A 12836-nucleotide genomic window follows, 5' to 3' on the forward strand; every position below is an offset into this window, starting at 1 on the left:
TGGAGTGTTGTTGGAAGCTCATCCCGAGGTGCAAAGTCCACAGAGGTAACAGGCCTGTGCCACCGTATAGCAGTCAAAGAACTTTCACCATTGACACCATCCACCATAATCAGAGCCCTTGAATTGGACTTCAGAGATAGTAACCACCTTGAAAAGAGCATATCACAAGATGACATACAGTTCATGCAGTTGCTGAATAAGACGGTTCACGAGAACGCAGATGGACACCTGGAAATGCCGTTGCCCTTTAAGACACGTCCACATCTACCAGAAAATAAGAGGCTAGCTCTGGTGCGACTGAAGCACTTGAGAAGGAAACTTGATAAAAATCCAAAATTCAAAGTGGACTACATTAAATTTATGGAGGGCCTATTCAATGATGGCGATGCGGAAAAGGCTGAAAATGAGTTCAATCCAGGAAATGTGTGGTATATCCCACATCAAGGGGTTTACCACCCTAGGAAGCCAAACAAAATAAGAGTAGTGTTTGACTGCTCGGCTAAGTATGAGGGCACAGCGCTGAACGATCACTTACTGACTGGACCTGATCTAGCGAATGGAATGACAGGTGTGCTTTGCAGATTCCGCAGGCATCCTGTCGCAGTCATCTGTGATGTTGAAAAGATGTTTCATAGGTTTCATGTAAGCCCTGATGACAGAGATTTCCTGCGTTTTCTTTGGTGGGAAGGAGGTGATACGACCTCAGAGCCAAAGGAGTTTCGAATGAAAGTACACCTCTTTGGAGCTTCATCCTCACCTGGCTGTGCAAATTACGGAATGAAATATCTTGCAAGTCAACATGAAAGAGAGTACCCTGCAGCGGCCGAGTTCATCAAGAAGAACTTCTATGTCGATGATGGCCTAGCTAGTGTGGAATCGGAGGGTGTAGCCATTCAGTTACTGAAAGAAGCACAAAGCTTGTGTAAAAGGGCAAAACTGCATCTCCATAAGTTCACTTCAAACAGCAGAGAAGTCTTAGAGTCAATTCCTGAAAGTGAACGGGCAAGTGGAGTTCATGAGATAGATCTCAGTCACGGAGAGCTTCCCATTCAGACAGTATTAGGAGTAAGGTGGAACATTTGCAGTGACAATTTCTCTTTCAAAGTTAGCCTGGATGAAAAACCAGCAACACGTCGGGGAATCCTATCCACGGTAGCGTCTGTCTTCGACCCCCTGGGCTTTCTAGCTCCCTTTCTGCTGCTGGGGAAGAAAATATTGCAGGAGATGTGCCAGAAAGGAGTGGGATGGGATGAACCACTGCCAAGAGAATTAGTGCCACGATGGGATAACTGGCTGAAGGATCTGGAAAACCTGCCAAATCTTCAGATACCAAGATGCTTCACTCCTGTTGATGTGGGAAAGATCCAAAGAACTGAACTGCATCATTTTTCAGATGCAAGCTGCACTGGCTATGGCCAGGCTTCGTATATTCGAGTTGTAGGTGAGAACAAAGTGCACTGCTCTCTAGTTATAGGTAAGGCTAGGGTCTCACCCATTAAGATTATAACCATACCCAGGTTAGAATTGACAGCTGCAGTGGTCTCCTCAGTAGTCAGCAGCATGTTAAAGGAAGAGCTAGAGCTTCATGTTGACAAAGAATATTTCTGGACTGACTCCCAAGTGGTCTTGGGCTACATCAACAATGAAGCCCGTAGGTTCCATGTTTTTGTCGCAAATAGGGTACAGAGAATCAGGGAATTAACGGATCCTTCGCAGTGGTGCTACATCAGCACTGATCAAAATCCAGCTGACCATGCGTCCAGAGGCCTCAGTGTGACAGAGTTGATTCATTCAAACTGGCTTACTGGTCCAGAGTTCCTGTGGAGAAGGGAGATAGTTGCATCAAAGATGACTCCAGAGCTCATGGTGGGAGACCCTGAAGTAAGGACTACACAGATTTTACACACACAAGTAAAGAATGAGGAATGTTTTCTAGACAGGTTTGAGCGCTTTTCAAAATGGCATACTGCTTTAAACGCTGTTGCTCGGATCCAACGGTTAGCAAATAGGACAAAACAGACAGGCCCCATTAGTGTTGAAGAGAGAAGAAAGGCCGGTCTAGTGCTCATAAGACAAGCACAAAAACATGCTTTCAAAGAGGAAATGCAATTACTGAGCAATGGCAAACTACCACGCAGCCATCCATTATACCAACTAGACCCAGTGTTGCAAGATGGTGTTCTAAGGGTAGGTGGGAGATTGAAAAATGCTGATCTACCGCTTGATCTGAGACATCCAGTAATTTTGCCCAGAGATGGAGTGATTACACGCCTTATTTTGGATTATTGTCATGGAAATACACAACACCAGGGCAGAGGACTAACCCTAAAGGAAGTCAGAGCAAATGGATATTGGATTGTCAGTGGCAGCAAAGTTGTGGCAAACCATATTAAACAGTGTGTGTCATGTAGGATGGCTCGCAGGCCAACAGAAACACAAATGATGGCAGATCTACCTGATCACCGTGTTGACCCGTCTCCGCCATTCTCTTACTGTGGAATGGACTGTTTTGGACCATTTCATGTTAAGCAAGGTCGAAAGGAGTATAAGAGATATGGCCTCATTTTCACTTGTCTGTCATCAAGAGCAATACATATAGAGATGCTGGAGGACCTAAGCACAGACTCCTTCATAAATGCCCTGAGATGTTTTATTAGTATTCGCGGAACAGTAAGACAGATTTTATCTGATCAGGGGACAAATTTTGCTGGAGCAAAAAATGAACTGACAAAGTCTCTGATGGAATTAGACAAAGAACGACTAGCCACTTACCTAGCTCAAAAGCAATGTGACTTTATAATGAATGTGCCTAATGCCAGTCACATGGGAGGAGTATGGGAACGGCAAATTAGGACAGTAAGAAGTGTCCTAAGCTGTGTTCTTTCACAGAGTAGTGGGCGTTTGAATGACTTCTCATTGAGAACCTTCCTCTACGAAGCAATGTCAATCGTAAATAGCCGCCCACTCACCATTGATACCATCAACGATCCCAATGCTCTAGAACCACTGAGTCCAAACAATTTACTTACCATGAAGACCACTGTTCCTCTTCCTCCTCCAGGACAATTTGTAGCAGAAGACCTATACGCCAAGAAAAGATGGCGCTGTGTCCAGTATTTGGCTGAGCAGTTTTGGGGAAGATGGAAGAAAGAGTACTTGGCTAACATTGCACTCAGACAGCGCTGGCATTCTCCTAGGCGAAATGTAAAAACTGGAGATGTAGTTATCGTGAAAGAGGAAGGAATTCCTCGCAATGAGTGGAGACTCGGAAGAGTAACAGATGTATTCAAAGACAAAGATGGCCTAGTAAGGAAGGCCTCAGTGCAAATAGGAAATAGGAGTCTAAACAAAGAGGGTCAAAGGCTTACTAGTCCATCAATACTTGCACGTCCCATTCATAAATTAGTTGTACTCATAGAAAGCAAATGAAATGTTTAGTTGTAGTTCATTTAAAAACACATGTGCTGCTTAAAGGAGGAATTTAGTGGGCTATGATTTAAAAGTCTCACAGATGTCCAGGAATTACTAGATTTATTTGTAATATATCATAAATCATAGTAACTGGTGGGAGTGTAACTGTCCAAGAGACATTGTTGACATTACAAAGTTACATTGTTAATGTGTTGACGGAGTATTATATTATTTGTGTTGAATTCATGTCTTTATTATTTGTTTAAAAATGATTTCAAATTTGTGCTTTAAAAATGAGATTGCCTCATGTACTAGTTCATGAATATTCATTTTCCTTGTACTAAGAGTTTGTTTGTATACGGGGCCTTAAACCAGGAAGTATGGGAAGAGCGCCAAAAGAGATGCAAACCAGCTACGGACTCATAACTTCTCAAGAAAGATGGACTCTGCATTAGGTTTATGGCGCTAACGTTGTCACGGTGTTTTTTGACTATGTACGTTTACAGTTTGTCATAGACAAGAAAAGAGAAAATAAATCTTCAAAAAAATCATCAGTATGAAGCGTGGCCGTTTATTAAACCAATGCAGCTACAGGTGTACTGTATCGAAAATTAGCCGTACCGTGGCTTCAAAACCGTGGTATAAACTGAACCGTGATTTCTTTTTTTTTGTGTGTACCGTCCCACCCCTATCTGAAAGTTTACCTCCACATCCTCTAGGTCTTGTCCGAAGTCTTGTGACTGGGCCTGGGCGATGCGCGTGTGGAACCAGGCCTGCAGCTCTTGAGCCTCCCTCTCAAACACGTACAGGTGCAGCTGGTCCTGGAGGGCAGTCCGGCGGGTGGCAGACAGCTGCTGCAGGGCCTGGAACTGCTTCTCCACAGCCGCCAGACCCGTGCTCACTAGAGGGCTGCACAAGGACAAGGAGAAAGTACACTTACACCTGTCCATCATATCTTGCTACTCAGACTACTTTAAAGGGAAAAAGTTTTTGCTAATTTGACCAAAAGGTGTATGGCAAATAACATGAATTAAGTGGATGGAGAGAATAATGAAGGTGTAAGATGTTTCTAACCTATATTATTCTATGTGAATATGAAATCATAGAGCACTATTTAACCATAGAGGTTAAACAAATATTATCGATGAATAATGGCAATGCAGGTGTACACCCCGGATTGGAGGCAATATCAGTGTAATCTACACTCTAGTCTTTATTGATGGCATCTTGGCTAATGCACCTGTTAGGGTGGCCACTGGTCTTCAGCTGGTCCCCCCTCTTCTGAAGCGAGGTCAGCTTCCCCTGGTGGTTCTCCAGCTCCAGGTCCACAGCGTCCAGCTTCTTCAACAGAGCCTCTGTGGCCTCCTCGCTCTTCCCAAAGTCTCTGGACTCCAGGGCCGGCTTCTGCTCCTCCATCCACAGCTCCAGCTCAGACAACTGGAGAGGGAGGGAGAGAGAGAGACAGAGAGAGAGAGAGAGACAGAGAGAGAGAGAGACAGAGAGAAAGTACACATTAGATGTGCACGTTACACTCCAGGAACAACACCACCACATGCTGTGATCTGAACTATGCTGAAATAAGCGCCATTGCAGGTGGAATCCTAGAAGCTTGTTGTTGTGGCTGTACTGTACACCACCATTCATAATACCATCTGCATGCCTACAGAGAGAGAGTAGTATCTACTGGACACAATGCTGCTCGAACTCTCACAATGATATGTAAGTATTTACACACAGTAACATATGGGGCCTGACTCCCCATCCATGGTATGAATGACATAGTGGTGTACCTCAGAGAGGAAGGTCTGTATTTTGAAGGCCTCCTGAAGCAGTAGGCCCCTGGCCTCCGACTCCTTCTTCAGGGTCTCAAAGAGGTCCTTCAGCTCGTCCAGTCTCTCGTTGACGTCACGGGAGGCAAAGTGCCGCCCGCGCACAAGGTTCTGCCCCGCCTCCTGCACGGCCTGCACCAGCGGAGTGCGACTCGTGATCTCCTGCTTCAGCACCTGGGTGTGGGGACACACACATTACACACTCAGGGGTCCGAGTCATAGCAACAGACAACTCCCAGTGGGAGGGAAGAGGGTATTGTAATGGGTATTGAGGGCCCCGAATTGAGCTTTTTTACCTTAAAATAACGGCTTTTAACTCTTATTGTGATAGAGCATGTGCGTAACTCTGTGCGAATGTGAGTGGGATTGTATTTTGTATACAGTCAAGGATGTGATTGTATTTTCACTTGATTTCTTTTCAGTGAATGAGAACACACACACACACTGTGTGTTGACTAGGGCTATGCAATTATCATCACATGTATCTATTAATATATATTATATTAGGTATGACTGATAAGTATGACTTCCAACGATTATGGAAACAAGATAATCAAAACATAATGACTATTTAGCTGCATTCCAGTTTGCAACAATGACCTTCTCTTGTCTTGAGTTATAAAGCTTGTCCTTGAGTTTCTTTTTAATTTGTTTTTGATTTATTTCAATCACTGAATAATCGTGTAAAAAAATTGTGATCTCAATATTGACCAAAATAACCATAATTATGATTTTTTACATAATCAAGCAGTCCTACAGCTAACCCTGACGTAGCTTGGTGTGTCCGACCGACCTGGTGCTTCTTGAGCATGGCCTCTGTGCTCTGGAGTGATGTGCCCAGGTCTTTGGAGGAGGCCACGGGCAGCTTGTCCTGAACCCAGGCCAGCTCGTCCTCCACGTCGCGGTTGAACTGGAACAGCAGGTGCCACGACTCCAGGGTCTCCCTTCGCAGTTGCAGGGGATCGGCCAGGTTGTTGTATCTGAAAATGATCAAAAAAAAGTCAAGGACTGTTACACTAACTGCCTGACACTAACCTTCCCTGTGCAAATGTACCATTATGCTGGGCAGCACATGAAGACGTCAAATCAGTTGGAACAAAAAGTGTCAGGCTATGATATGTTGACCCTTTCAATGTGTTTCTGCAGAGTTTCCGGTTGAAACGCTCAAAACCAATGAGGATACTTTGGAATGAAAAATGAATCATACTTTAACGTATTGCTCTTTAAAATGTCTACTTTAAAACTTTTTTGTTGTTTATCCCAGACAATTAGCTCAGTGTACCACTAGCTCAGCGTTGTTTTCTGTGCCACCGGAAATGTCTTAGGAACAGACGTTTGTTCATGCACTTGAAAGGGTCTATTAGGTGCTCAGCAGCTGCTGTGTAATAGATTAACAGTATGGGCCTTTAAGTCTGGATTTGGGTCCTTGGATTGCTAACAAACTCACTTGATGGATAAATGAATGTTACCTGTTAACTACTCCTTGGACTCTCTGCTGGATTTCCTTGGCCAGGAAGTTGCCTTGGGCAGAGAGGTCCTTGGAGGTGTCCACCAGGGCCTTGAGCCGCTCCTGGTGGCCGTCCACCACCTCCTCCAGATCATGCAGGGCCTTCAGCAGCCGGATGACCGACGCCAGGTCGCTCCCGCAGTCCTTGCTGGAGACGTCCTTCTCCACGGAGCTCAGCCACTCCTCCATGTCATCCAGGGAGCGCTGGAACTGCAGGGCCTGATGACACAGAGGGTAAGGTAGGAGAGAGAGGGTGAGGTTCAGTTTAGAGAATGTAAGTTCGTTGTAGTCACCTACAAGCCTACTAGCAGGCACCAGCTCATGTTAAAATGTTTGATGGTGTTAAGGTTAGGCCTTTCTCACGTCTTAGAGATAGAGGTGGACAACAGATACGGTTTAAAGTGATTTAGTTTATTAGACAATAATCAAAAAGTTAAAAGAACAGAGATTGTTGGAGGGACATGAGGAGAGAGAACAACAACCTGCCCATGAGAGCAGAAACAAACCTGAAGACTCCTCGGGTGTGTATGATTTACCAGTTAACCTACCCAGGCAGAACAACACCTGAGGGGGCAGGTGGCCTCATAAAGATAGTTATGAAATATGCCTAAAACCATGTTATGTCTGATGGTTTCATTCAGTTACAAATTTAGTTAACAATTATATAGCAGTAGAGGAATCCAATCTATCACAGTGCCAATACACAATCAATCCAATAAATGTTTTGCCACAAAAATGCCCTAGTGTCTTTAGTTAACGTCTGTGTTAATCCATTCTCCTTAAGGGTCTGTAGCTAAACAGGTGATACACTGTCACAACACACCTGTGGCTGATCCAGAAGGGGAGCCCTTGGGTCTTACTGTGTCAGTAAGGTCTGCCAACTAGTGCTTTACCTGGTAGGCTTGCTGGAGGCGTGATTTTTTCTCTTTGCAGTTGTCCAGGAGCTGTGTCCAGCTGTCCTTCAGGTCCTTCAGCCTGGGCGTAATCTTCTGCCCAGCAGGGTGTCCGGCAGCCAGCATCCTCTCACCGTCCTGAAGTTCCCAATGTGCCATTTATGGCATTTAAGTGTTAGCCAAGGCTGTCATTTGCACACAGTTAAAGGCAAATGCCTTGTGTCTTCACATCCTAGTTATGATAGCAATTACACTGAAATGTATGGGCAAAAACCATTTCAAGACCTGTGCTTTGTTTGAAGGGCCTTACTTAGCAAATTATGGGTTGGAGGTGCAGTATGAAGCACAGAGACGTTTATTCCATCAATGTTTTTTTTCCCCCACAACAACTGCAAACAAGTGTCCCCAGTTGTGATGCTCTGCGTCAGCTGGACCTGCTCACCTTGGAGAGGGCCTCCACCTGGCTGTGGTTGGCCAGGATCTCGGCCTCTGAGCTCTGGTGCTTCAGGAGCTTGGCCTGCAGGTTGATGGGATCCCTCCAGTTCTCGTCCAGGGCGATGGCATTCTTCTCATTGAGCCAGGAGCAGAGCTGTGGGGCAAGAGGCAGGTTGGGACAGATAGTTTTCTACAGCACTAAGTGGTTCTGATCTCTGTGACTACATGGTTTATTAGCTGACCCAGCCATACCTCATAGCTGCCTACATGGTTAATTAGAGACCAGTCTAACCCAGCCATACCTCATAGCTGCCTACATGGTTTAGGAGAGACCAGTCTAACTCAGCCATATAGTACCTCGTAGCTGCCACTCAGGAAGCGGTGGAGCTGCAGTGACTCCTCCAGGGCCTGATGCCGAGCTCTACTCGTCTCCAACAGCTTGTCTTTCCTGAGGGGGTGGGCAGAGGCACATGTACAGGGTTTAGTATGATATAAGATACTTTTATATCAATTACTGCTGTGCAATATTAGGCATCACGTCATAGAATATTAGTGATGGCTTTCATATGAGAAATCCACTAAACTTGCATGTTTTCCATTTTTAGACAAACTATTTTAGTAAATAATGGGAAGATGTTGTTGGTTGTGTGCCTTGTGGCAAAACAGACACTTCAGACAATCTACACATTAAATTTAACGCATTCCTGTAGGTGTGGTTGCCGTGGCGATGCCCTCTGACCTGAGCTGCAGCGCTCTGCTCTTGCTCTGGATGTTGGTGGAGTCGTAGTGCTTCTGCTGCTGGAGCTGCTGAGAGAGACGCTGCACGGCCTCCACCTGCTCCACCTCAGCCTCCAGCGTCTGCTCAAACAGAGCCTGCTTCCTCTGAAGCTCCTCCACCTCTGACAAGGAGCCCTGGGAGGGTACGGCAAGCCACACCACACAAACAGCACACAGACAACACACAGACAACATATCTAAATCAAATACACTTTTTTGACAAAACCATAACTCTTTTACACACATTTTTTCACTTGCTCTGCCAACGATAATGGTATTTATGTTTTATTTATGTATGTAAACAATGTTTTATCTGCTATAGAGACTTTTAGGTATTAATCCTGAAAATATGAACTGTCTGACATGCTGTCAGTTGATCCCAGTTTTGAGCATGAGTCTATATGTAAAACTAACAACTAGTTTTATAAAGCAGTTTTTTTTAACTTTTGTATTCATGATAAGGTATAGCATAGTTTCCAGGTTGGACAGCAAAGTCATCCTAAACAAAATATTACACTACAGGTCAGCAGCATGAGCAGCTTGCTTACTGACCCCCAAGTCTTCATTGGCCAGGAACGCCTCCTTGTTACTGAGCCAGCTCTCGCTCTGTTCCACATAGCCCAGGAAGACCTGCGGAAGACATCAACCATGTTTTAGACAGCAGGCAGAAGCCAAACAGGACTTCCTACATCACAATGAGACAGTAAATCCCAGAAACGAGGTGTTGAAGAACGAAAAGGTACAGGCTCCTGGGCATTTTGCTACCTGTAAACTGAGGGCTTGGTCCAGCATTGACCTCCTGTCCTGCCAGGCTTTGTCCAGTCCCTTCTTGGCGTCCTCCAGGCTCGTCAGGGCCGCCTTGATCTCCTCCACTGAGCGGTGGCCAGCCTTCACCAGCCTCTGGCCAAAGCTCCTCACCGAGTCGATACGATCAGCGCGAGCATCAATCTCTGTCTACAAAGACACCCACAGGACACGCTCATTTATCTCCCTGATTTCTACGACAAGAATTAGCACACTGTCTGACAATAGTTATCTGAAAACATACTACATTTAGAATTATTTAAAAACAAAACTTTTGCAGGGCGGTATAGGATATGCATATTATTACCGCACAGGGCTTCATGGAACTAGTGGAGGGTGGAATATATTCATATGAAGCAGTCAAAACATTCAAATGTCTTCACCTTCCAGTCCTTGTGTTCGGCGATCATCCTCTCGGCCTCAGCTTTGCTCTTTGGCAGTCCTTTCTGTGCCATCTCCGAGCTGTTCTTCAGCGTCACGTCCAACAGGAGGCGCTGGTTGGCCTTGAAGAGCTGCAGCTCGTGTGCATCATGCAAGCGCTCCTTTCTGCAAGACATATCCCCCCCCACATCAGTCTCTCTTGTCACAAAACCTGATAGGGAGAGTCTCCGTGCTGACAGTGTACATTTATGTGCTAGTACTGAAGTAGGATGAGCTAAAATGATGAGGGTTCTGGGCCAGTGTTCATTTGTGCAGTTTTCTGGTTTGTCTATGAACCTTCTATGTGGACACAATGTTGTGCAATAACACAGAACATCAGATAGGAATGTTAACAAATGATCTTTTCAGAATCTTTTACATGATGAACAAAGCTAAACAAATATGAAATCAAGCTTGCACTGGACATAATGAGCCTCTGTACTGTAGACCTTCTCACCTGAGTTTGACCTCTTTCTCCAGGTTCAGTAGCGTGGTGTTCATCTCCTTCTGCTTCTGCTTGAGCCTGTCCGTCAGCTCTGACTGACCCCTCAGGTGACCTTTCACATCCTTCTCCAGAGCCTGCGGGACACACGAGGAGCATCAGCCGGCGACACACACCTGTACAACACCTCTTTTAAGGCCAGAGGTATGCAGATGCCTAATGAAGGACCTTGACTTTGAGAAAGAGTCTTCACTTACCGTTCCTCTTTCCTGGATCACCCTGGCCTCCCTCTCGGTCTCCTCATGCCGGCGAATCAAGCCCTCGACACTCTCGACGTCCCAGCCACAGTCTCCATCTTGCAACAACAGCATCTAGAACAACACGAATCATTATGCACAATGCACAACTGGCACCATGCAGAGGGCAATGCCCAATCCCAACACAAGTAGGATACAGAAAACACACACCATTCTCGATCACACACACACACACAGACACACACAGACACACACACGGACACAGACACACACACACACACACACCTTCTCGTTGGCTCTGTCGCGTACTTCCTCCAGCTCCCTAACGAGGGCATGCACCTCCAGGGCTCCCTCCAGCCTCTTCTTATAGCTGCTCAGGTCACCATGGAAATTATTCCACCTATACACATACAACAACACATCAGTGCTGGCAGTCACGCGGCATCAAGGCATAACAAGCATGCTCAGTGCTCAGTGGACAAATTGGATAAGGTGCTGCATTACTTGGCTTTAGACCCAATGTGCAAGGGCTCAACGAGTCTGATGGTGTGTGTGTGTTTGTGTGCGTGTGTATGTGTGCACACACGTGTGTGTGTGTGTGTGTGTGTGTGTGTGTGTGTGTGTGTGTGTGTGTGTGTGTGTGAGTAACCCTACCGTTCGTTGAGCTGCTGTTTCCTCTTCTTCACCGTCTCCAGCTCTTCACAGTTCTGCCTCTCCAGACGGGCGGCCAGGTTGCTGATGGTCTTGATGTGCCCGTCGTCCATAGTCACCTCCTGTGGACAGTCAACACAATGTCATACATAAACGTGTGTTATGTAAAGACATGTAAAGTCCAGTCTTTACATAGAAAGTCATCATATGGAGGAGTAAAAAAAGAGATTGCACAAATGACAATCACAGACATATTTGTCGTTACAATAGCTCTTATCACAGGTGTGCAATAGGTAGGTATACATGCCTATTCATATTGTCTATGCATATTATCACAGCAAAATTTGTTGACATCCAACAGTACCTTTATTCAACCAAACTACATTTTTAAAAGGTTTTGTGTAAACATATTGCAGTCAGGTGTTATGACATGATACTGGGTCTTGTCTGGGCTTTTGTGGTCATGTTACTCACCCCTGTCCCTGCTCCTCTGAACTCGTTCAGTTTCTTCAGAAGCTGAACGCCATGCTCAAAGTCCTTCCCAACATCTCCCACATTTATCATCACTTCCTATTACAGAGGCACACATACACATGCACTTTATAATAACACACACACACACACACACACAAACACAGACTGACAAACACAGACTGACAAACACACACTGACAAACACACACTGACACACACACACACACGCACACACACACACACACACTCCTCACCTTCTGTCTGATCCACATTTCCACCTGCTCCACCTTCTGCAGGAACTCCAGGAAGTCTCGGTTGTCCTCCAGAACCTTCCCTCTTGCCGCCACGGCCAGTTTGAGCTCCTCCCAGTATTTGATGAGGGCTGTGATGGTGGAGCGTATCTCCTTAGATTGCGGGTGGTACAGCGTGATCAGCTCATCCCCAGCCTCAAGAGATAGTACAGGTGAAAGGTGAAAGGTGAGAGGTGAAAGAGTTTAGTACAATTAACCATCAAACTACAGATATACTGTAGGTTCGTCCCACAATCAGACTGAGGAACTCTTCTGTGCCATAAAACCTTAGTACAGAATTTAAACTTCAGCGTCCGTGGTTTCAGCGTCCACACCATATTCAGGTCCAAGTGCCCATGGGGACTCGGGTTCGAATCCCATCTGGGGGCATTTCCCAATCCCACCCACCCTATCTCCCTCTCCCACTAACCTTCCATTGATCTTCACTGTCCTGTCCAAATGAAGGCAAAACATCCGAAGAGATACACTTTAAAAAGGCCGGATGACCACCAATACTAGTCCCCAGCGCCCCAGGTGTCTCACCTTCTGTACCGACTCGATGATCTTGCTGTGGGCGAGGATCTCGGCCTCGAACACCTGGTGCTTCTGCAGGAGCTTCATCTTGGTCTGCAGGTTGCTCAGGTCCA

At 45.8% G+C, this 12836-nt stretch overlaps 1 protein-coding gene across 1 annotated transcript in view; it reads right to left on the bottom strand.

The window, feature by feature from the left end:
• Positions 1-12836, bottom strand: part of sptbn5 (spectrin, beta, non-erythrocytic 5) — a 56059-nt gene that overhangs the window by 13579 nt on the left and 29644 nt on the right. Inside the window, exons 38-56 of the mRNA XM_062523463.1 lie at positions 12733-12836; positions 12154-12345; positions 11901-11996; positions 11430-11548; positions 11061-11175; positions 10776-10889; positions 10534-10655; positions 10040-10202; positions 9618-9806; positions 9405-9482; positions 8815-8987; positions 8433-8523; positions 8083-8229; positions 7641-7778; positions 6710-6966; positions 6034-6220; positions 5202-5414; positions 4652-4848; positions 4116-4320 (exon numbers count right to left, since the gene is read on the bottom strand). The exon at positions 12733-12836 is cut by the window's right edge and continues 52 nt beyond it. Coding sequence (XP_062379447.1) covers positions 4116-4320; positions 4652-4848; positions 5202-5414; positions 6034-6220; positions 6710-6966; positions 7641-7778; positions 8083-8229; positions 8433-8523; positions 8815-8987; positions 9405-9482; positions 9618-9806; positions 10040-10202; positions 10534-10655; positions 10776-10889; positions 11061-11175; positions 11430-11548; positions 11901-11996; positions 12154-12345; positions 12733-12836 — 2900 coding nt within the window. The remainder of the gene's footprint in view (positions 1-4115; positions 4321-4651; positions 4849-5201; positions 5415-6033; positions 6221-6709; positions 6967-7640; positions 7779-8082; positions 8230-8432; positions 8524-8814; positions 8988-9404; positions 9483-9617; positions 9807-10039; positions 10203-10533; positions 10656-10775; positions 10890-11060; positions 11176-11429; positions 11549-11900; positions 11997-12153; positions 12346-12732) is intronic.

The sequence above is a fragment of the Sardina pilchardus genome, chromosome 20, assembly GCF_963854185.1.
Source record: "Sardina pilchardus chromosome 20, fSarPil1.1, whole genome shotgun sequence".
Classification (NCBI taxonomy): Eukaryota; Metazoa; Chordata; class Actinopteri; order Clupeiformes; family Clupeidae; genus Sardina; species Sardina pilchardus.